This window comes from Macrosteles quadrilineatus, unplaced genomic scaffold, assembly GCF_028750875.1.
Source record: "Macrosteles quadrilineatus isolate MER2022 unplaced genomic scaffold, UCM_ALF_1.0 Scaffold_5__1_contigs__length_97177068, whole genome shotgun sequence".
Taxonomy (NCBI): Eukaryota; Metazoa; Arthropoda; class Insecta; order Hemiptera; family Cicadellidae; genus Macrosteles; species Macrosteles quadrilineatus.
This window is the reverse complement of record NW_026542598.1, coordinates 94,552,376-94,573,225: the sequence shown is the minus strand read 5'-3', so window position 1 is coordinate 94,573,225 and position 20,850 is coordinate 94,552,376. Positions and strand designations below refer to the sequence as shown.

The 20,850-nt window shown below is 36.7% G+C and overlaps 1 protein-coding gene across 1 annotated transcript; it reads right to left on the bottom strand.

Moving 5' to 3' along the window:
• Positions 1-689: 689 nt before the first annotated feature.
• Positions 690-20,070, bottom strand: LOC128994995 (structural maintenance of chromosomes protein 2). Its single transcript, XM_054419860.1, has 22 exons — positions 19,757-20,070; positions 16,463-16,612; positions 15,889-16,050; positions 14,658-14,768; positions 14,055-14,192; positions 13,490-13,630; positions 13,183-13,332; positions 11,921-12,110; positions 11,202-11,377; positions 10,227-10,345; positions 9,100-9,238; positions 8,833-8,979; positions 7,938-8,142; positions 7,343-7,478; positions 5,428-5,552; positions 5,107-5,300; positions 4,864-5,007; positions 4,545-4,739; positions 4,219-4,419; positions 3,335-3,550; positions 2,143-2,352; positions 690-1,281 (listed from the first exon to the last, which is right to left on the bottom strand). The coding sequence occupies exons 1-22, from the start codon at positions 19,922-19,924 to the stop codon at positions 1,162-1,164; spliced, it is 3,537 nt and encodes a 1,178-aa protein (XP_054275835.1). The 5' UTR covers positions 19,925-20,070; the 3' UTR covers positions 690-1,161.
• Between the last annotated feature and the right edge of the window lie 780 nt (positions 20,071-20,850).

Below are 20,850 nucleotides of genomic sequence, written 5' to 3'. Positions count from 1 at the left end.
AAAACCAATTTGTTATATCTCAAAGCTATATTTTTACTTTATTCGTCGACATAATGAAATACATTTGAGCACTTATGGTATTTTATCAGTAGTATATTTCAGTTCATCATCCCAGAACCACTGGAACCTCAACCTTGTCTTCACATGCAACAACGCCATCAAGTATTCACTGAGAGCTGAATCCAGTCTGTGAGTCTGTTAGCAGACGTTAGAATTGTTCCTATTAAACTTTCCCATAAGTCTATAATCTGAATGTAAAGTTTTCATAAGGATGTCTTTCATTAGGTTGGGCGTTTTAGTTCAAAATCGTGACACCAGACATTTTTTTTTGCATGGCTAAGATAGTAAAGATCCTAATCTCATATTAATCCATCACATTTGTTCCACATTGTATACTCTTTATGATTAGCTGCAACCGAATACATTTGGACGTTAAAAATCTTAACAACTTGCACCTCCTACTTGCAGCATTTACTCTTGTGCACAATATTTTGAGTCTATAAAATCATAACGAGGAAAGCAGAACCCTTCAACAACCACAGTTGGACACCCACTGACTTAATATACACGTCTGTATAGTGTATGAGAATGGCCGCACTACCACTACCACTACAACATCACCAAACTACCTTGGTATAATGATTATTATTCAGGAACTAAACAAAAAGCAAATGGCTTTTAATGGTTGGTTAATCTTTTTATTACCAAACATGAAACATAGTCTTTGTTAACTATTAAAACATAAAAAAGGTACTTACTGATTAGCTTTAGGTTTCTTGAACAACATGGCAGTCTATGCATTCATTGAAGTTTTAGGTAAAATAATTGACTTAATATACATTCTGAATCAGATCAATATTTGAAAATCATAAAACTTTTAAGTTGACTTCTCTTACTGTTACACAATTGATTCAAGATATTAAAACTGTATAAGTAAATGCGAGATTCACTCAGTAAACATACATGCGAGGTCTCAGTGGACCTAGTCTTGTACTTAACATAAATTTCACATTAGGCCTCTCCTGCAAGCCCAAAGTCAGGTATTGTTAAAACTTATTTAGCAATGTGGAACACACTTTTATTACTTATCACAGGGAATAATCTATAACGAAAGGCACGAGTATTTATATACACTTTGTACAGGAAAGACGAGTAAAAGAATTACGATCTTTTTTCATTCAGCGTAGTTCTTGACACGGTTGACATCCCGTCCACAAACTGAGTACGAAACAAGACGTTGGCGTTGTTGAACATACCGTCCTTCAACGATACGATGATAAACTGAAACAGAACATTGGTAAAGTTGAAAAAAATTTGTTTTCTCGTTTGCAGATATTTTAACAGGTATTTTCAAGATAAAGATATTGATTGATATTATTATTTAAAATATTAACTCTACCTTCAATGCATAATCTCCTAATTTGATATTTATAAAAAGTCAATGACAGTTTTGATCATAGCTACTTAAACAGAAACAGCAATAATTTAATTTTCAACTGCCCATCCACAGATGGACACTTTTTAATAGATAGATTTTATTAGATGGACACCTTGCCCTAATACAGAAGAAAACAACTTTTTAATAAATTGCCACTGTATGACCTACGGTATTTGAAGTTCTTTGTAAACCTGGTTTTATCGATTTTAAATTGGTTTTTTTTTATTGGATTTGGTTATTTCATCTGTTTACTCAGCTATGCTGTTTTCAATTGCGAATGTTTATGTAAAAATAAATTATTGTCTTGACTTTCACATTACTTTGAATTTATTTCACCCCTAATTACATATTGCAAACTTCAATAAGAAACCAAGTCATCTATATAAATGAAATCTCAATATAAAATCTTATTTAATAATCCTCATGATCTTGTTATCAAGGTTCCACTGGAGTCATTGAATATTTAAATAAATGGTGTATGAATTTTAGATGAAACAATGGATTTGATTTATTCTATGATTGGTGCAATTCCATGGCTATTTGTTAACCCAAATGTTTCAATTGCATGATACTCAGTGAAATCATTTTTATAATACCTGTAAGAAGGCCAATTGTTCGCAAAAAACAGAAACATTAAATTCCTTGTAGGAATAGTCTGATTCTTAATTTGAAACAAAATTGCAATGTTTCACGGTAGGTGTTACCTGTGAATGTTTAAAATGCGCCTTGAGCATCTGGCCGATGTTCTGTGTGTGAGAAAGGTCCAGGGCTGCGTCCACCTCGTCCAGAATGTATATCGGAGCAGGTTTAAACAACAACATGGCCAGGATAAGAGACAACGCTACTAGTGACCTCTGACCTCCACTCAGCTCTCCCAGACTCTCCTTCCAGATACCGTTGAACCCTACCTTCACCTGTGACAGCAATGAGAGATGGTTAGTAACAACATGGCCAGGATGAGAGACAACGCTACTAGTGACCTCTGACCTCCACTCAGCTCTACCAGACTCTCCTTCCAGATACCGTTGAACCCTACCTTCACCTGTGACAGCAATGAGAGATGGTTAGTAACAACATGGCCAGGATGAGAGACAACGCTACTAGTGACCTCTGACCTCCACTCAGCTCTCCCAGACTCTCCTTCCAGATACCGTTGAACCCTACCTTCACCTGTGACAGCAATGAGAGATGGTTAGTAACAACATGGCCAGAATGAGATGAGTCTAGATGGTAGTGGATTTAAAAAAAATTGAAATGATTAATTGTTTATTTTTAAGGCAAAGTTAGGGCTACATGGTCTTTTCTTAATTGACCTGAATGAGTCCTAACCTGAGACTTTATCATTCGGACAAAATCCATTGGTGATTAGTGCAATTCGAACCCAGGTCCTCAGGGCCCTAAGTCCCTTGCCCTAATGTTACGGTCCTCACCGAGTGATAGATATTTGATAAATAACTTATTTTTGCTCTTCTGGTAAACAAATGACGTAGATAAATGCCAGACTACTTTCCTGAGTGTCTAGGTTCAATTCCCACTAATCACCATTGATTCAGCTAACCAGTGGCTTAGAGCACACCTTGGCCTGTAAAACTGTAGCCTACATCCACCCAGATATTTAAATGAAATATAAGTTCCCTACGCAAGAACTCTCTCTGAATTAGAGATAATTTTAAGTCTGAAATCTTGCTGGCAATTTGAGTGCAGTTCAATTTTATTAATTTAAGTTGCGACATGAACGTATACCAAACTTCTTCAAATTTAAATTCAATACGATAGAACAATAAGTAATGTTTAATTGTTTACACTTGATTAGTGGACTGAAGACGTCCAATAACTTCAATCCAAAACAGCACTATGTAGTGGGAATATAAGATTTATTTTTATATAAGCCCATACCTCCAATCCTTCCAATATATCTCTCCCACTGGGGGGTTTCAGAGCAGCTTGAGCCCCGGGCAGCAAAGATCCAAAGATAGACCCGAAATCCTTGTTCACTTGTTTCCACGCCAACCTCAACGCTTCCTTCTTCTTCTCGTCCAACTCTTTGATCAGATCAACAATTTTCTGCTTGTCTTTCTCTACAATTCCTTTCTTCCGCATCACCTCATTGTACTACAAAAGCAATGCAAAATTTGATTTAAAAAGTCAAATATAGGCTATATTAGTATTCTAACATTGATGGGTTTTTGTATAGTTTTTTTTCAGTAAATTTATATAGAAGTACCTAATAATTTTTTTTATAAGTAAGAAAAAATTTTTTCGGTTAACATTTGCGAGCTAATTAAGGAAGTTAACTAAAAACTAGTCAAGTCATTGAATATGTAACTATCTTCAATACCTAAGGATAAAATTATCTAATAAACCTCATTTAGGCTAACTTAAGACAAAACATTTATGACACCCTTCCAATGACTTAATCTAACCAAAGTTAACTCAATTTAACATCCTCAGTAACAATTTGTTATTAAACCATCATTTAGCTAGGTAACAAAAGAGAACTACTAATTAGTTTATCAACATTAATCCAAACTACGAGTATTATAAAACAAGCTAAACTGTCCTTTCAATAAAAAATCTACCAAACAAATAAAATTGAGAGCCGTTTACTTTTTGATAGTCATTAAATTTGATTTTGTCAGTTACAGCTGAAATCATTTTTACAAAGTGATAGACTCCTCTCAGTTCTCGTCATGTTGCGAAACATGGGTACAGATTTATCAACAATTTTCACTTAACTCTAGGACCTTGAAGATGGATTTGCAATTTAAATCCCCTCTCACCTGCTCCTCCTCTTTGCCCAGCAGGTTGACAGCCCGAGCATTCACAGTCCTACTGAGTTTCTCCTTTGTCTCCTTGAGTCTAGCCAATCGCTTCTGAGCTTCGTGAGGGTCACTGGCCTTAAAGTCGTACATTCCGTCCGGCTGACCAAAGAACTGTCTGTCCGTCTCAATCCATTCGTAGGCTTTCAAGAAGTCGTTCAGCTAAAAGTACATTTCATATTAATGTACCCTTGTTGACACCAAAGAATAATGGTCAAAGTAAGACTAAGCATTCAAACAATCACTGTGGGATGAAAAAAACTGAGGTTCAAATTCAACTAGCTTACCTTATCCTTAGTGCTGCCTGAGTCTGACTTGAGTTTAGTAATCTTGTGCTGCAACTCAATCACTTGCAACTGCATTTCGCTCACTTCCTTTTCTAACGATGCTTTGTGCTTCTGTGTCGCTTGAATCTCGCTGTTCTGTTTTGACAAAACATCCTTCTGGTCCTTTACTTGCTTCTGGAGCTCCTTAACCTCTGTCTGTTGAAATAAAAATATTTAGTCGTTTTAGGGAGAATCATACAAAATAGACTATGGTCTTAATGGTTAAGTAATAATTGAAACAATAATCACAAAATGGGCATAAAATTGAATTGTTACTCACCTTGGCTTGATTCGCTTGCTCTGTAAGTTCTTCAAGTTCTTTCTTCAGTTGTTCGATGGTAGCCACACATTTTTCAATTTCTTGCTGTCCATTCTCAATGCTCTTCTTCAATTCTTCTATTTCTAATTTTGAGGTTTCAAACTCCTGAAAATTTATGTTTAATTATGCTCAATTTCAAAAGTAGGAACCGAATAACCTCAAAAGTAATTTTGAATAAATAGCAAAAACCTTAACCATAATTACCTGTTCTCTTTCCTTCCACTGATTTCTGCTTTCCTCAGCCTTCTTCTGTAATCGTTTCATTTCTTGTTCTGCAGCTTTCAATTCTTTTTCTCTTAGGTTTTTTGCATCTTTTACTTTAGCTTCCAGCTCCTTAACTTTCTTTGCAAACTCCTTTTCTTTTTCCTTACACTCACTAACTCTCTTGGATAATTCATCTAAAATAAACAAAATAAATTAGATAATAGTTAACAGAATAAACAGAAACCCTCAAAGAGAACAATATTAAAAACATATTTATAAGCTGACCAGTTAATTAACGATGGGATTTTACAAGTTACTCACCTAGGGAGGCCTGTAGCTGGTTGACCTCAGTTCTCAGCTGGTGATGAGCTGTCTGTTGTATCCTGGTCCTCACCATCTCCACCTCCGCCTGTCTGATCTCCAGCCTCTGCTTCAGCGAGTTGTACCTGTGGAATGCCAACTTAACATGATACAAGTGCATAATTATACTGAAACTGCTGTAGCTGGTTGACCTCAGTTCTCAGCTGGTGATGAGCTGTCTGTTGTATCCTGGTCCTCACCATCTCCACCTCCGCCTGTCTGATCTCCAGCCTCTGCTTCAGCGAGTTGTACCTGTGGAATGCCAACTTAACATAATACAAGTGCATAATTATACTGAAACTGCTGTAGCTGGTTGACCTCAGTTCTCAGCTGGTGATGAGCTGTCTGTTGTATCCTGGTCCTCACCATCTCCACCTCCGCCTGTCTGATCTCCAGCCTCTGCTTCAGCGAGTTGTACCTGTGGAATGCCAACTTAACATGATACAAGTGCATAATTATACTGAAACTGCTGTAGCTGGTTGACCTCAGTTCTCAGCTGGTGATGAGCTGTCTGTTGTATCCTCGTCCTCACCATCTCCACCTCCGCCTGTCTGATCTCCAGCCTCTGCTTCAGCGAGTTGTATCTGTAGAATGCAAACTTAACATGATACAAGTGCATAATTATACTGAAACTGCTGTAGCTGGTTGACCTCAGTTCTCAGCTGGTGATGAGCTGTCTGTTGTATCCTGGTCCTCACCATCTCCACCTCCGCCTGTCTGATCTCCAGCCTCTGCTTCAGCGAGTTGTATCTGTGGAATGCCAACTTAACATGAGACAAGTGCATAATTATACTGAAACTGCTGTAGCTGGTTGACCTCAGTTCTCAGCTGGTGATGAGCTGTCTGTTGTATCCTGGTCCTCACCATCTCCACCTCCGCCTGTCTGATCTCCAGCCTCTGCTTCAGCGAGTTGTATCTGTGGAATGCCAACTTAACATGATACAAGTGCATAATTATACTGAAACTGCTGTAGCTGGTTGACCTCAGTTCTCAGCTGGTGATGAGCTGTCTGTTGTATCCTGGTCCTCACCATCTCCACCTCCGCCTGTCTGATCTCCAGCCTCTGCTTCAGCGAGTTGTACCTGTGGAATGCCAACTTAACATGAGACAAGTGCATAATTATACTGAAACTGCTGTAGCTGGTTGACCTCAGTTCTCAGCTGGTGATGAGCTGTCTGTTGTATCCTGGTCCTCACCATCTCCACCTCCGCCTGTCTGATCTCCAGCCTCTGCTTCAGCGAGTTGTATCTGTGGAATGCCAACTTAACATGAGACAAGTGCATAATTATACTGAAACTGTTTCTGATCCCGCTAGGACCACAATTGTTTAGAATAACGTGGAGTTCAAACTAGAAAATTAATTAATTGTATAGTAAAAATATGGCCATCTTCAGGTAGATCTTACTCTCTACTATCCTATTTAGGAACATGATTGTTAACCTCCAATTAATCCCAACCTCTGCCGAGCGCTACTAACTTCTGACGAACGTACCCGACTCCAGAGAATTGTGAACAGCATCTGGCGATCACACTTGAGATCTGATGATCGCACCCGAAATCTGACGGTCGTACAGGACATCTATGGTCACACTTGATGTCTCACGGTTGGACCTGACATTTGACGCCCGCACCTGACATATTGCAGTCCTACCAAACGTCAACCAATCAATCATCTCCGACACCTGACATCAGCCAATTGCTCCCGGAAAAGGGAATTTCAAGAAAATCTTAGTTGGTGGTAATAGCAGTAGATAGAGGAAGACTCAGGATATGTAAAAGAAGGTAGATTGATGAGGTGAAGAAAGAGTCAAAATAGTTTAACAAGTTTAGGCTATACTTTTACTCAAATTTTCAAGTTACAAAATAATCTCCTTACTTGTCAGCGTCCTTGGAAATGATCCGGATCTGCTGGTCAATGTTTGCATATTCTGCCTCAAGCTGGGACAAAGTCTTCTGGCTCTCTGTGAATTCTACGATCTGCATCAACACTGATCCTCCACTCTTAGGTGCACCTGGACAGTAGTAAAATGTTAGTGTACGGACCCTTAAAAACTCTCAGCCATACTTATTTATTAGTTGTATAGTGTTCTCTCTGTCCTTTAATAACGTGAATGAGAAATAAAATCATTTTCTAAATAATCCATCTATAATATACAGTAGGCCTAATGAAACGTAGAGAAATGAAGACTTTTTTGACTAATAATGAAACATACTGGCGGTGATCATTACTTTACATTAGCCAGAATGAAAACCATAAAAAATCATAGGTTTTCTTAGATAAACAAGACTTCACACGTCATAACTATTCCCCGTTTTCAACTCCAATAATTTATCGAACATTATCATTATGTTGTGTACATGGCCAAGGGTTATCTCAAACTTTGGTATGAGAGTGATGGTTTCACAAAATATTCAAGAGTTTGGGACGGTTTTACCACTTTTAGTGACTTTTGTGATTAGTAGCCCTTTACCTCCAGACAAGGTGCCGCCAGGGTCCGTGACATCTCCGTCCAACGTGATGCATTTCTTCCGTATACTGTTGTGGTACGTGACCTTGCTGGCAGTGGACATCTGGTCGCACACAAACACTTGACCAAAGATCCACTCCATCACAGGCTGGTACAATCTGTCATACGAGATGAGACTCAGCGCAGGCCAGCACTTGTCTGGGCCAACCTACAAGCCAAACAGAAACATGTTATTCAGTAAAAGTAAGGGATTCCAAAAGAAGCAAAAGAAAAGAAAATAGTGAACTTAACGAGCACTGAGGGTGTTTAAGGATTTTATAAAACTGAGATTGTTAAAAGATACTTGCTATCTGCATTTTAATACAGTACTTCTTGCCTTGTGTGGACTAAGTTGCTCTTCTAATTCACCAAAATAGTGTGTAATCCTTTATCATGCAAGGTTAAGGTATTTAATCACTTTTAAATCTCACTCACCTAAATTAAACATAACTACAGCTTTAGATCAAAACAAACTCATGTTAGCAGAAATAACCTTAAAAGTAAGTTAGTTAAGGTTTGCTAAGTTAGTCCTCCCCTTAGCTAATCTTAGAGCACATTTTACCTTCTGTCCTATATTATTATTTTAAAGAAAACTTTGACATCCTTACTTTGAACAGTTTAGGTTTGTACTTTGTTTGAATTAAGCGAGTTCTTAGAAGGGAAAATCAGAAGGGAGTAAATCAGTAATACAATGGTAGAAGTTATTTTACTTCCGTTGATAAACTCTCCTTGGAGAGGCAAAGTTTCAAGTGGAATGTGTGGTTAACTACAGCACTTAAAAAAAAAAAGGATTAGCTGCACTTAAAAAAAAAACATGATTTAAATGCCACACATGCTTGTCAGCCTTGCTCTTACTTACCAAGCTCTGAGCTGTCTGTATGGTCCGTTGGTCAATGGAGCTGCCTTGTATCTTGTTTATGGGGATGAAGGTCACTCTCTTTTGCAGCTGTCCCTTCTTGATGATTTTGTTGCTCGTCATCTCATTGTCGACCACCACGTTGTACAACTGTTGAGAGTAAAAAGAAATTTAGAAAACCCGAGAATACAACCCTGAAAAGATAAGGGAGGATGGGAAATGGGAATAAATTCAAGCATTTACAACAGAATGGTAACAAAATTAACTTACCCTTCCTCCTGCAGCAGACTCCAAAGCCATGGCAAACTTTGGATCCTTGACTTTAAACAGCTGACAAACCAGACCTTTGACTGCCGACCTGTCAAAGTTGGGCTCCGGGTCCCTGTAGTTGAATCTGAGAGCAGAGTTCCTGCAAAAGATTAAACAAAGGTTGTCATAACTGAGTGTAAGAGCATATCAAGAAACTGAAGTTACCTCACAAGCACATGCACTTGAGGGATGAGGTTTGATCAAACTATGATCTGTACGTGAGTGAATGCTAATATGGATTTGTTTCAATAATGTGTTATACGTTTTCAATTACTGAACAGTAGGTGAGTTAGGGAGTTTGATTCTGTGAAGAGGTACCTGAGAACATTCCATTGAATTAATTCAAGAAATTCATAATACATTGGCCAAGTTTCAGCAATGAATATGAGATATGTCTATACAAATACATTAGAGTCCAGGGGCTTACAGATACATGTAAGAATTGATGAAACACTGATATTTTGTCCAAGTGCAGAATTTCTTTAATGGTTAACTGCATTCTACTCTATCCCTTTCCCAGAAAACTCAAGTTAAATAAATCTACAAATAAAATTTGATGGTTTGGAATATTAGCTAGGCAACAGGAACTGTCTGCAGCCAAGCAGACAACAACAAACCTCTTACGGTGATAAAGATATAGTTCAGAAAATAATTGTCAATTATTTTTAAAGAAAAGATTTTGTGTTTGCATTTGTAGATCACGATGGCGGGACCAAGTCCGAAAAGACGTGAGAAGAATAAATGTTACGGAAGAATTGATGGAAGACCGAGGAAGATGGCAAAAAGTTGTTGGCGAGGCCAAAAGTTGAGTAACCAACTAGGTAAGGTAAGGTAAGGTAAGGAAAGTTGTAGATTTTAAAATTAGAGTAAAATAACCTAAAAACCTAACATTGTACAACAACCCTTGATTAACCGGACAAATTGATTATCCGACACAGCAATGCCCCTTTATTATTGTAAATTGTGGTTTTATGTAGTTGCATGATTGGATGGTATGTTTTAAAAGCAAACTAGTATGACAATAGATCTACAAGTATAAAAGGATATTGGAGACCAGCGATTTAAACACAGGTGGATTTCAAACTTACCTAGCTTGGAACTGTTCAACTTTATCTCTCATCTTTCTTATGTCTGTGTTAAGCTGACGTTTTCTGTCTTCCAATTCTTCTATTTTTCCTTCCTCATAATTTACTTTGCCCAAATCCCGCTGCAAAACAAGATAAAGTAAATGAACAATACAGTCAAAATTCCTCTTACCATCCCAACTAACTGCAATAACATAGAATAACAATAATCTTTCACCAGTCCCTTGTATAGTAAGCAGTGCATTATAAGTTTCCTAAGAATGACATTTCAAAATGTCTCAGATTAGAGAATACAGAAGAACGTTGATAATCTGGTACAATCGGGCGGCCAATGAGCCGCATTTAGGAAGAGGCAAGACCATTGAGAAACCATTTAAATAGTGCATAGAATAACAATAATCTTTCACCAGTCCCTTGTATAGTAAGCAGTGCATTATAAGTTTCCTAAGAATGACATTTCAAAATTTCTCAGATTAGAGAATACAGAAGAACGTTGATAATCTGGTACAAACGGGCGGCCAATGAGCCGCATTTAGGAAGAGGCAAGACCATTGAGAAACCATTTAAATAGTGAATTTTTGTTATTATTGGATTTGAGACAGCCAAAGTTTTACAATCAATAAATAATTGCAGTCTAGGAGTAATTACGTAAGATTTTTGTTTCCTGATTTGTTTCCACTGGTAGTGCAGTTCAATACTGATTCTTAATAATGAATGTAAATTTCAATAAGTTCAGTACAATATAAAATTGTTCCATATTGTACAAAACGACAATATGAAATTACACTAGGCTATGATTTTTTTGGGATAAGATCAAACGGGATTAAACTGGAATGTCTCGGGGGGATTATTGAAGGCTGAACTATCACTAACACAAAAACTGCTTGAGTAGCTTCTGTGATGATTTAAACAATTAACACATACTGGTACATTCAACAGACAACCTGTTTACCAGCAAGAACAGACTTAGTGACCTACCCTGAGGGACTCCAGTTCCTTGTCCATAGATTGCAGCTGTTTCTCATCCCTGGCATAGTCTGTCTCTCCTTGCTTCAAGTCCTTCTGCTTGGTTTTCAGCTCATTTCTGTTGTGTTCCAGTTGCATGTTACATTGCATCGACTCTGTCTGCAGCCGGCTAACCTCCTGTTTTGCATCTGAAAATCACAGTTTTATAAGTTGTTATCACACGTTTACTTACTGCACGATTGACCAACATTCAACTTGAAACCTACCCTGCACAAATGCAAAATAAGTATTATTGTTTAGTAGATTTGTAAAATAGCTTAGGTCTAAATTAAAAGTCACTTCAAATTTTTCAAAGCAAACATCTCTTGTACTTTTGCTTACTCCTTGGATGTTCCTAACCAAAAATTTGTTTACTAACACCCCTAACTCAATATTAGTTTTTCTGACCATCTTAGCCATTAATTTCTATAATTGGTACTTTATTTTGTCAAAACTCTCCCACCAAAGGCCAAAACTTTGTTTTACTGGCAATCCAAATAAAATGTGTTCTGCTGACCTATAGGTGTTGTCAAGATCAAAATCGCTTCCTTTGACCAATCAAGAATCTATTTAATCAAAACAAGTATAAACATCTTGTACGGTTGACGTCAAAAAGTGGCAAAAAATCCTTAGGCCTGAGACTAATGTCGCCAACTATCACTCTGGCTGCATTATCTACTGTAGTGACTCACTCATCAGCTGGTCCTGCAGTGTAGCGTCTTGTCCGTCGTCTGATGACAGCAGACCAGAGCTGACAGCCTGGTACTTGCGCTGAGCTGCTTCCAGAGCTTTGCTGTCCTCCTCGTCTGCTTGTCTCAGTCGTAGGAACACATCCTCTGCTTTACTCAACACCTTCTCTTTCTCCTTCAGCGCTGCCTCGTCCTGCCAAAGATAATTGACTAAGTTTGATTGGAGTTGGTTTGTTTTTATGGGCAATGGATATAGTGGGAAATTAAAACGTACCCTGATTTGAATGGTGATCAACTCATTTGTAGGTACCAAAGGTCTGCAGGCAAGAGTTTATTGCTTCAAGTTAGATCATAATCAGCTTTCTTTGGAAAGTATTGGACTTTTAAATTTTGATTTGTAATACTACTGTTACATGACATTGTATATTATCCTCTCCCATATCCTTGAAATCAAACCTTCTTCCTTAGTCAAAGCAAAACCGTCAACGTCATCAATTTTACCCACGATCGCGCCAAAACTGCATGATCAAAACAAGCGATAGCGGCAAAATTGTCATCTTGAATATTTGCAGACATTTTTTGCCATCACTAAAAAACCTTGGCTCGGCTTAACCCAACCGGAGTTTGGCCAAACCCGACACAAAAATAGCAGAGACCCGCAGACCCATATTGGTAGCCTAACCAACAATCACGTCCACTAATCCAAACACCTCATTGTTGTACTTTATACACAGTACAGCAGTTCTTTGTTGTATACTGTATTTAATGTACAGTACTGTTTATTCACTACGTTTACTATGGTTTTAAATAAACACTGTATTCTACTGTATAAAGCATTTTTTCACTTTTCCCGTACCAATTATGATCAATTTTAGCCAGGTTTTAGCTATTGTTATGTAAAAACAACAATATGTTCTGTAATCCGAACTATTCAATAGTCCGAACTACCCCCGGTCCCAATTATTTCGGATTAAAGAGGTCCTACTGTAAGTCCAACTGAGTGACCTGACATTTCAAAAATTTGATATGGTACTAATTATACTAGAAGTCTATAGAGAAGACAAAACACTTTTTTCCTACATTATTTCTGTGAAAAAAGACCAAGAAAGAGAACTTTGAAAGAAGAAAGAGTGACTTTTTTAAAAACTGGAGTAATCTCTTATCCTAATCAATTTTTGCTTTTAAGTTGCATATCTTTTTGTCTATTGAGATATTATTCTATGTTCACATGCTCCAAAACCTGACTAACTAATTATGCTACTCACATCCTTTAGACTCTTCTCCAGTTGCTTCTTTTTCTTTTCCTCCGAGGCAACGTTTTCCTTGCCACTCTTCATTTTAGCCACGGCCTTGGCTTCTTCTTTTTCACGTTCTGAAAGTTCTTTTTCCAAATCGGCCAATTTGCCACCAGTTTCCTAATTGACATAAAGACATGAAATGCTTAACGATGAAGGTTTGGAACACTAAGCATGATTTAAAAAAAAAACTTGTAAAAGAGAACCATGGAGAGTGTTTTGGTTTCTAAAACAAGAATGATAGATTTAATTATTTAGAATATACTGATCTACTCACAGCATCTCTGATTTGCCTGAGCTCTTCAATCTTGCCATCAATATCAGACATCTCTTTGTTTGAATCTTCAATCTTCTTTTTGGTGCCATCCAAAGTCTGCACTGTCTCTTCCAACTCTAGTTCCTGGTTATTGCAAGCCTCCTGAATAAACACAAACAATAAATGTATTAAAATCACACTTGCATTCTTTATTGATGCAAAATAAGAAAATCAATAGTAGATTATTCAATACTGTAGATAGAATGTTGAGATAATTAATCAATAATAAAACTTGAAGTGTGGACCATTTATTTACCCATGTTAACACATTCTTTAAGTATATAAATTTAATCTATCTATGGCCTGTCTCAAAATTCAGACATGTTTCAAATTAGGGGACTGATTAAATTATGATACTTTGTCTTACACTGATAAAACAGTTAACATTTAACAACTACAATAATTTAGCTTCCAAAATTGCAAGTGGAGTTCACGTATGCCCATCAAATCGCGTTATAAAATGCTTGCTAAAAAATATCCACAATATTAATATTTTATAAAATTAAACTCTGAGCGTCTGACGTACCTCCAGTCTCATGAAGTTCCAGGCTATTGATATCTTAGTGAGATGTTCCAACTCTCTTTGTACCTTCTGCAGTTCCAAGTACTGTCCTCTCTCCTCCTTGAGTCTGGCTAGCTTCGGACCAATCTCCTCGTTGATCAACTATAAACAAAAGTTTTGCTTGGAAATGAGACAATTAGTTATAAATATTAACAAAATATTAACCATTGTCAAATAGGCCTAAGATATTTGTTCTTTCATTGATAAAAAGCAACATTTTTGGCAAATCAGTCCAGTTAAATGTTGGGTGGTCAATCACTTCAATATAAAGGATAGTGACATCTATTTTAAGAGTTTTTCCACACAAGTGGGATTTATTTGGGGTACCAAGATATTTAATAACTATTCAATAAGAATTTTAACGTCATTGTTTTTTAACAGTAGGCTATTTGAACACTTGATTTTTTCTTTTTATTTCCTGGGAGATTTGTACAGTTATTAAACACTAATATCTTCTCAGACAAGGAATTATGACAGGAATTATTAATTCCTTATTTTAATATTTTGCCTTGAAGTTAATTCCGAAAACAGAGAAGCAAGTTATTATACAAGACTTCAATGACTTACATCGTTTAACTCCTTCAGCTTGGCATCTTTCTTCTCAATGGTTTTTTCAGCTTGTTGCTTTTTCGTCTCGTACATTCGAGTTCCTGCAGCTTCTTCAATCATTGATAATATCTGAAGGGAAAAACATTTAAAGCACTGTAACTGTAAAACAACTTTGAGCACTGTAAGTTGAGGTAGCAACGGACCTTTTTAAATTCTTCCAGTAGTTGTTTATTTAGTGAGTGGCCCGTGTAGACATAGGAAAATGCAAGAGTGAAATCATGGACCATTGACCTGAATGTGTTTTAATAGCAAAAAACAGTATACAGTAACCAAATGGTAAGTAAATAAAATATTTCTTACAAAAGAAGGCCTAGGGATGAGGACAATTTAATTTTAAATGAGTTCATGACAATTGCGTAAAGATAGTGTTAACAACACAAGTAAAAAATTTAACGTACAAGCTTTGGCCTTAAAAACTTCTAAGAGTGTCGTTGACACTATTTGAGTTGCGTACACCACTTTACCTACTTAAGTGTTTTAATTACTAAAATCACTACTCATGACTTCTAGGAGAGTCTATGTTTTCATTTATAACCTCTCATTGCCACTGACAGTGATGCAACAGTACCAAACACTAATTGCACCACTCAACAATTAAATTGGCCTGAACAGCTGATTAGTTGAAGTTCGAATCATTACAATTTTACTTCTTCTCTCTCAATCCTTGGACCTCATTGGTCTGTTACCCGTGTTGTTATGAGTAAAACTATGCTGTTATGTGAAACTTTTCAATTCTAAGAACTGAACTAAAACAGCTTCTTTAAAAAACGGTCTTAGGTAAAACTAATTAACTGGCTGGGTAGCTGAATGGTTATGGTGCCCGCCTAGCAATCAAAAGGTTGCCAGGTCATTAATGGAAAAGTCAGTAATTTTGTGATGATCCTAAACTGAACACAGCTGTTCGCTGTTCCTGATCATTAGCCTCGAAATAAATGATAATGCTGTAAAAAGAATCAGCTGATCTAAGTCAGTAACAAAGTTACACACATTATCTCACGTGATTCTATCCTTTTCCCATAGTTAATCTATTTTCAGCTTAAAATATGCACACAGCCGTGTAAAGCTGACTTATAGCTATCAATTACTAAAGAGCGTACTAGACCTATTGTTAAGAAATCTACAATATTTAGTTAAATTTATCTACCACTAACTCAAACCCAGAATGAAACACTTGTTAGGTTAGGCCTACCTCTGGGGGTTTCATGTTGAGTACTTTAGTGATCCGCCCTTGCATAATGAGAAAGTGGGGGTTGTTGACATTGAGTTGCACAGAGTTGAACAGATCGTTGACTCTCTTGTTTTGTACTGTCACACCGTTGATGATGTATCGGTTCTTGCCTGCGACCACCGTCTGAAAACCATCATACATACACCGTCTTAATACCACATATCATGCAACTTGGTCACCGTGTTTAGGCCTACACAATTTTTACTTCTAGAACAATCAAATTAAAATACGCACCTAGTGGTGTCCCCATCTTTTGATTAATTGATTGATTGATTGAAAATATGTAAACTTGAATGATATGTTCACTGATTTGAATGCAATTCACTAAAAAATTAAGAGAGTTGCCTAAAGAAAATTACTACGGTATTTGTTTTTGCACTCCCAGTCCTTTTAAATGTAAAGGTCAAGCAGCAGTAAGTTTAATGAAGGTCCAGCACAAGTTGAACAATACCCGGCTTAGGACATAGACTAGACCTGTCCAGAATTTTAGTTACTGCATTGATAAAGGTATGCCAATTGTAAACAATAGCCGTACCTGTCTAGTAACAGTGATCTCATCGTACTTCTCATATCCGAGAGGAGACTTGCTAGTGTCTCGGTTGTCAAATGTGATGGTGACGGAAGCCTTTGTAACTCCGGCTTGCCCGCTTTTGTACACCAACTCTTGTAGTGATCCAGCACGAACCTACAACAATATTAGGAATCATAGACAAATTCATTATCTGTAAGCCTACTTCGATAGACTGCTTTAAGAAAATGTAAAAACTATAGGCTAATAAACAACTAAATCTTGTAGTCTTGTGTCCATGCATACAATGAGAACAATGTGTTGATAATATGAAAATAATTTTTTATGGACCTAAACCCAAATGTTATAATACTAATTTAAGTTATTTCCTAGAAATCATACAAGATTCCTGCTTAGCGAAAAGTCTGAGATTCATAATTCAATCTTGCAGTGGACAGAACTAACTTGGGCCCTAACTTAAAACACATTTATTTGATTGACTCTGGATAAGATCCTCAATCTGAGTTAAAAAATGTATTTCTTAGGCCTAGATTGATAAATTATTACAATTGCCGACTAAGATAGCAACGGAATCACAAAAACGCATATAAAACAGGTAAGTTAGGCCTTGAATACAATAATAAAAAATAAATAAGTTAAGATTTGAATAGGGATTAATTATATTCTTGTAAAAAGTCAAGTCTAAAGCTTTTAAGTAGCCTAGGCCCTACCATATAACTTGTTGGGCTAGAAATGTGTGTAGGCCTATTGTTAGTGGGTCTTGGTCTTTTGCAAGAATGAAAGGTTTCATCCAGACGTATGCACACAAATTAAAAAAGGTTCTAGACCATTTTCCCTTACAAGTATTTGAGATCCTTCAATTCAAAATGCCATTTGATCAGGCTAAAATGTTAAATAAAGAACTAACTTTAAACCTAGAGGTTACACTAACACAAGTGAGTAAAATAATTTAACCTATCAAGTTTTAGTAGGAAGTCTACATATCTAATTGGCAGCCTCTATTAACATACATATTTGGAAATGAAAATCTTTGTTGCTTTTAGGCTGAGAATTCCAATGACAGGCGTTTAAGTATATCCCGTGTGGTTACTGATGTAAAATACCTGGGTATTTAAAACTCTAGAGGTTAACTCTAGAGCTGGCAGTAGTGTAACACTGTACTTGCATAGGGATATTACTATTTTTAGTGTCATAAGTCTCTGTTAAGTATATTTGATTTTATAATCACTGTTTGTAGCCAATGTTTTTTGGAATAAACTATAGGCTGTATTCATTCATTCATTCATTCATTCATTATTGATTATGTAATATCATTTTTAAACCATCATAAAAATTAGAAATAGCAACATAACTATGGATTGTTATATATCATTTTGTTCAGAATAAGACAAAGAACAATATTATAGGTGATTTACATGGTTGACACAAACAAATTTTTTTTAGTTTTTCCAAATTGTGGGCATTATTAATTTTTTTATAAAATGTTTTTATATTCCGTCGTATAGCTAAGTGCATGTAAGACTTAGCATCATAAGGTAAAGTTTGTAAAGTTGTGGTAAATTTTGTGCGAATTCCAAAAATATAGGCTATAGTTTATAAAGGCTAGCTTATTTTGTGTATTTTGTTTGGTAGCCCTATTACTATGTCGATCTAGAACCAAATAATCACCCAACCCAGGTCATGTAGGCTACAAATCCGTACACCTTAATTCCAGGGTACTCTGGTTTGTATTATTTAACTTATTTATTACAACAGTAGCCCAAAAAAGTTAACAAAACTAAAAAAAAAAATTATATATAGGCCTACCGAACACCGGCATTGGCGCCGTATATCCGGCGTCGCCATTTCGGCCGCGGCCGTTCGCGCCGTATATCCGGCGTTTGCCAGCGCTAGGGTTAAACACTTAAGATAGCGAGTCCGATTGATTTGCCGGAGTATCCTATAGTGTGGGTCAGTACCCGGTCACGTGAGCGCTGCGACCACCGAGGGTCAGTAGCCTACTGACCCATATGCAGCGAACATGCTAACTTAATTTAATCCCTCTTATTATTAATTAATTAATCCTAAGATACCCCTATCTCTCCGTGGCTCTTTATTTTGAAGTTTGCTTAAAGTAGGCTAAACTTAAGTTTAGTTCAGAGCCAACTGGATAGTGAATAAATGGGTGGCAACTTCTTATAAGCTTGTAGCTAAGGCTATAAACTTGAAGTCCTAACTTATTTCATTCCTGTCAACTAATTTAGGTTCAAAAGGTCTTTACTTATGGTCTCAAGAAAATTTGAGGGATTTATAAGGTGGGTAGCAAACTTGTTTAAAGCATAACTTTGCAAGGGGTTAGGCAATGTTACAGTACTGGTACCTATGAAAGAACCATAAACTAAGGCCTAGCTAAAGACATCGAGGAGCCTATTGTACTTATGTCTAATGTAGGATTTGTGGCAGCACGTGGACTTGAGCCCACATCACTGCCATAGATTTGTAGCCAAGTCTAATAGGCCTAGGCCTATTAAATAGGCAGAGGATTCACGTCCGGTCAGGTGTCCGGCAGTTACTGTCATAGGCCTAACCTAACCTAACTTACCAAACTTGCTGATGATGAAAAAATCGAATGATGTTTAAATTCTGTTCTTAAAATAAAATTATAACTTAAATGCCTCAAATTCTAAGCCAAATCTTAGATAAAAAGTTAGAGTCACCGATAAGATTGGATCTAGTTACCACCTCTTGTTCATCAGACGACTAAGTTAAGTTTACTCTAAATACACCACGAACATCATATCGTATCATAGGCCTAGGCTAGTGGTTATGTTGTTCCGGGCTCCACAACCCGGTGACATCATTGCCAGACGCCTAATCCACGTTCAATTACCGGACACGTAAGTAGGCCTATCCTCGGAGTCCAAAGCCTTGGGTCTATCCTATTTCAAATGGAACGTGTTTTAAGTAGGCCTAAGTTTAGCCTATAAGCGTAGGCTACGCCTATGACTAAGTTAACACCAAAAAGCAAACAAATACTGAAGCTACGTTAAATAAACTTATTTGGGCCTATTAGATTGTTTTAGATGCTTTCAGTGGTAAGACGAAAAAACCTAGACCTAGCCTAGTCTTGTCAAGGCCTATTCTTCTTGAACTGTGAGCTAGACTAATATCAGAATCAGAATGTTTTTATTGTCCTCCAGCATTAGTCTACAGCCTATGCTATACCGGTAATAAATAACAACCCAATTTTTACCAGACTAGGGTGGGGAGTAAAAAGGCCTAAAAGCTTAACCAAAATATAAATCAGACTAAGCTACTTACATGAGTTAAATTCGTAATTCCTAAGACGAAACAAATAGCATCCAAAATATTTGATTTGCCACTACCGTTTAACCCAGTAATGGCATTAAACTGTCTATCAAAATCTTTAATCTCGGTTCGTTGGCCATAAGACTTGAAACCTTCAATAACCATTGACTTGACATACATCTTGGGGTGCTTGAAAAATCCTTACCCATGGATAATTTACAACATTTTAATTATAACTATTTGATTTGCTTAAGATAAAACACCACAAGTTTAACATTTAGGAATTTTACAACCAAGAACTAGACTCAAATATTCAAAATAAGAAAACAAACAAACACGATTGAGAAATTCACGTAAGAACATGAACAAGAAGGCGCCAAACCACTGAGCTATAATAATATAACTGGAGTAACCACTCTGTGTTTTAAAAACGTACCACTGTTTTTGCTGGTTTTGTTTCAGAGTTTCGTTTTGTTAGGTTGGCCAGGTGATCGGGTTGGTGGGACTTGTCAAATTAGAGAGGCAAAATCAAGATGGCGTCATCCTGTTTTGTTGATGATAGTAAACAAAAATCTGCCAACTCAACGTTATGATTGCAATATAAGTTTATTTGTTTATTTTACGAGCAAGAGCAACCCATTTTAACAAGATCATAAACCGATGGTCGTTATTTAATCAAATGCCGTTAGGCTATTGGCCTAAACCAATATCTCCAAACCAGGAAACTTGACTAGCCTATTTTCACCACATAGCTTTAAAAGAGGTAAATAAGTTAGTATTTATTTACTATCAAACAAAAACAATTTATAATGTTTCAAAATAAATTTAAATACAGAGGTTTTAACGTGCAATAACTTAAATAAGTTTTTGATACAAGTCCCTGATATAACGGATAACATAACCCCAAATAAATAGTATGGTTAGGTTAGAATGAATTGGAATTATTTGACAGCATCCCACCAACCGATCACACGGCCAACCTAACAACACGAAACACCAAAAACAAACCAGCCAAAACAGTGGCACGTTTTTCTCTAACGTTTAACCAGAGAGTAGTGACTCCAGTTATAATCTATATCTCAATGCGCCAAACACACCACAGCACA

Excerpts from the sequence above, each read along its gene's own strand:
- LOC128994995 (XM_054419860.1), bottom strand. The coding sequence starts at position 19,924 with ATGTATGTCAAGTCAATGGTTATTGAAGGTTTCAAGTCTTATGGCCAA. Across the intron at positions 10,346-11,201 it reads AGGAACTGGAGTCCCTCAGG|CGGGATTTGGGCAAAGTAAA; the intron begins GTAGGTCACTAA and ends CTTGTTTTGCAG. Across the intron at positions 8,143-8,832 it reads TACAGACAGCTCAGAGCTTG|GTTGGCCCAGACAAGTGCTG; the intron begins GTAAGTAAGAGC and ends TTTGGCTTGTAG.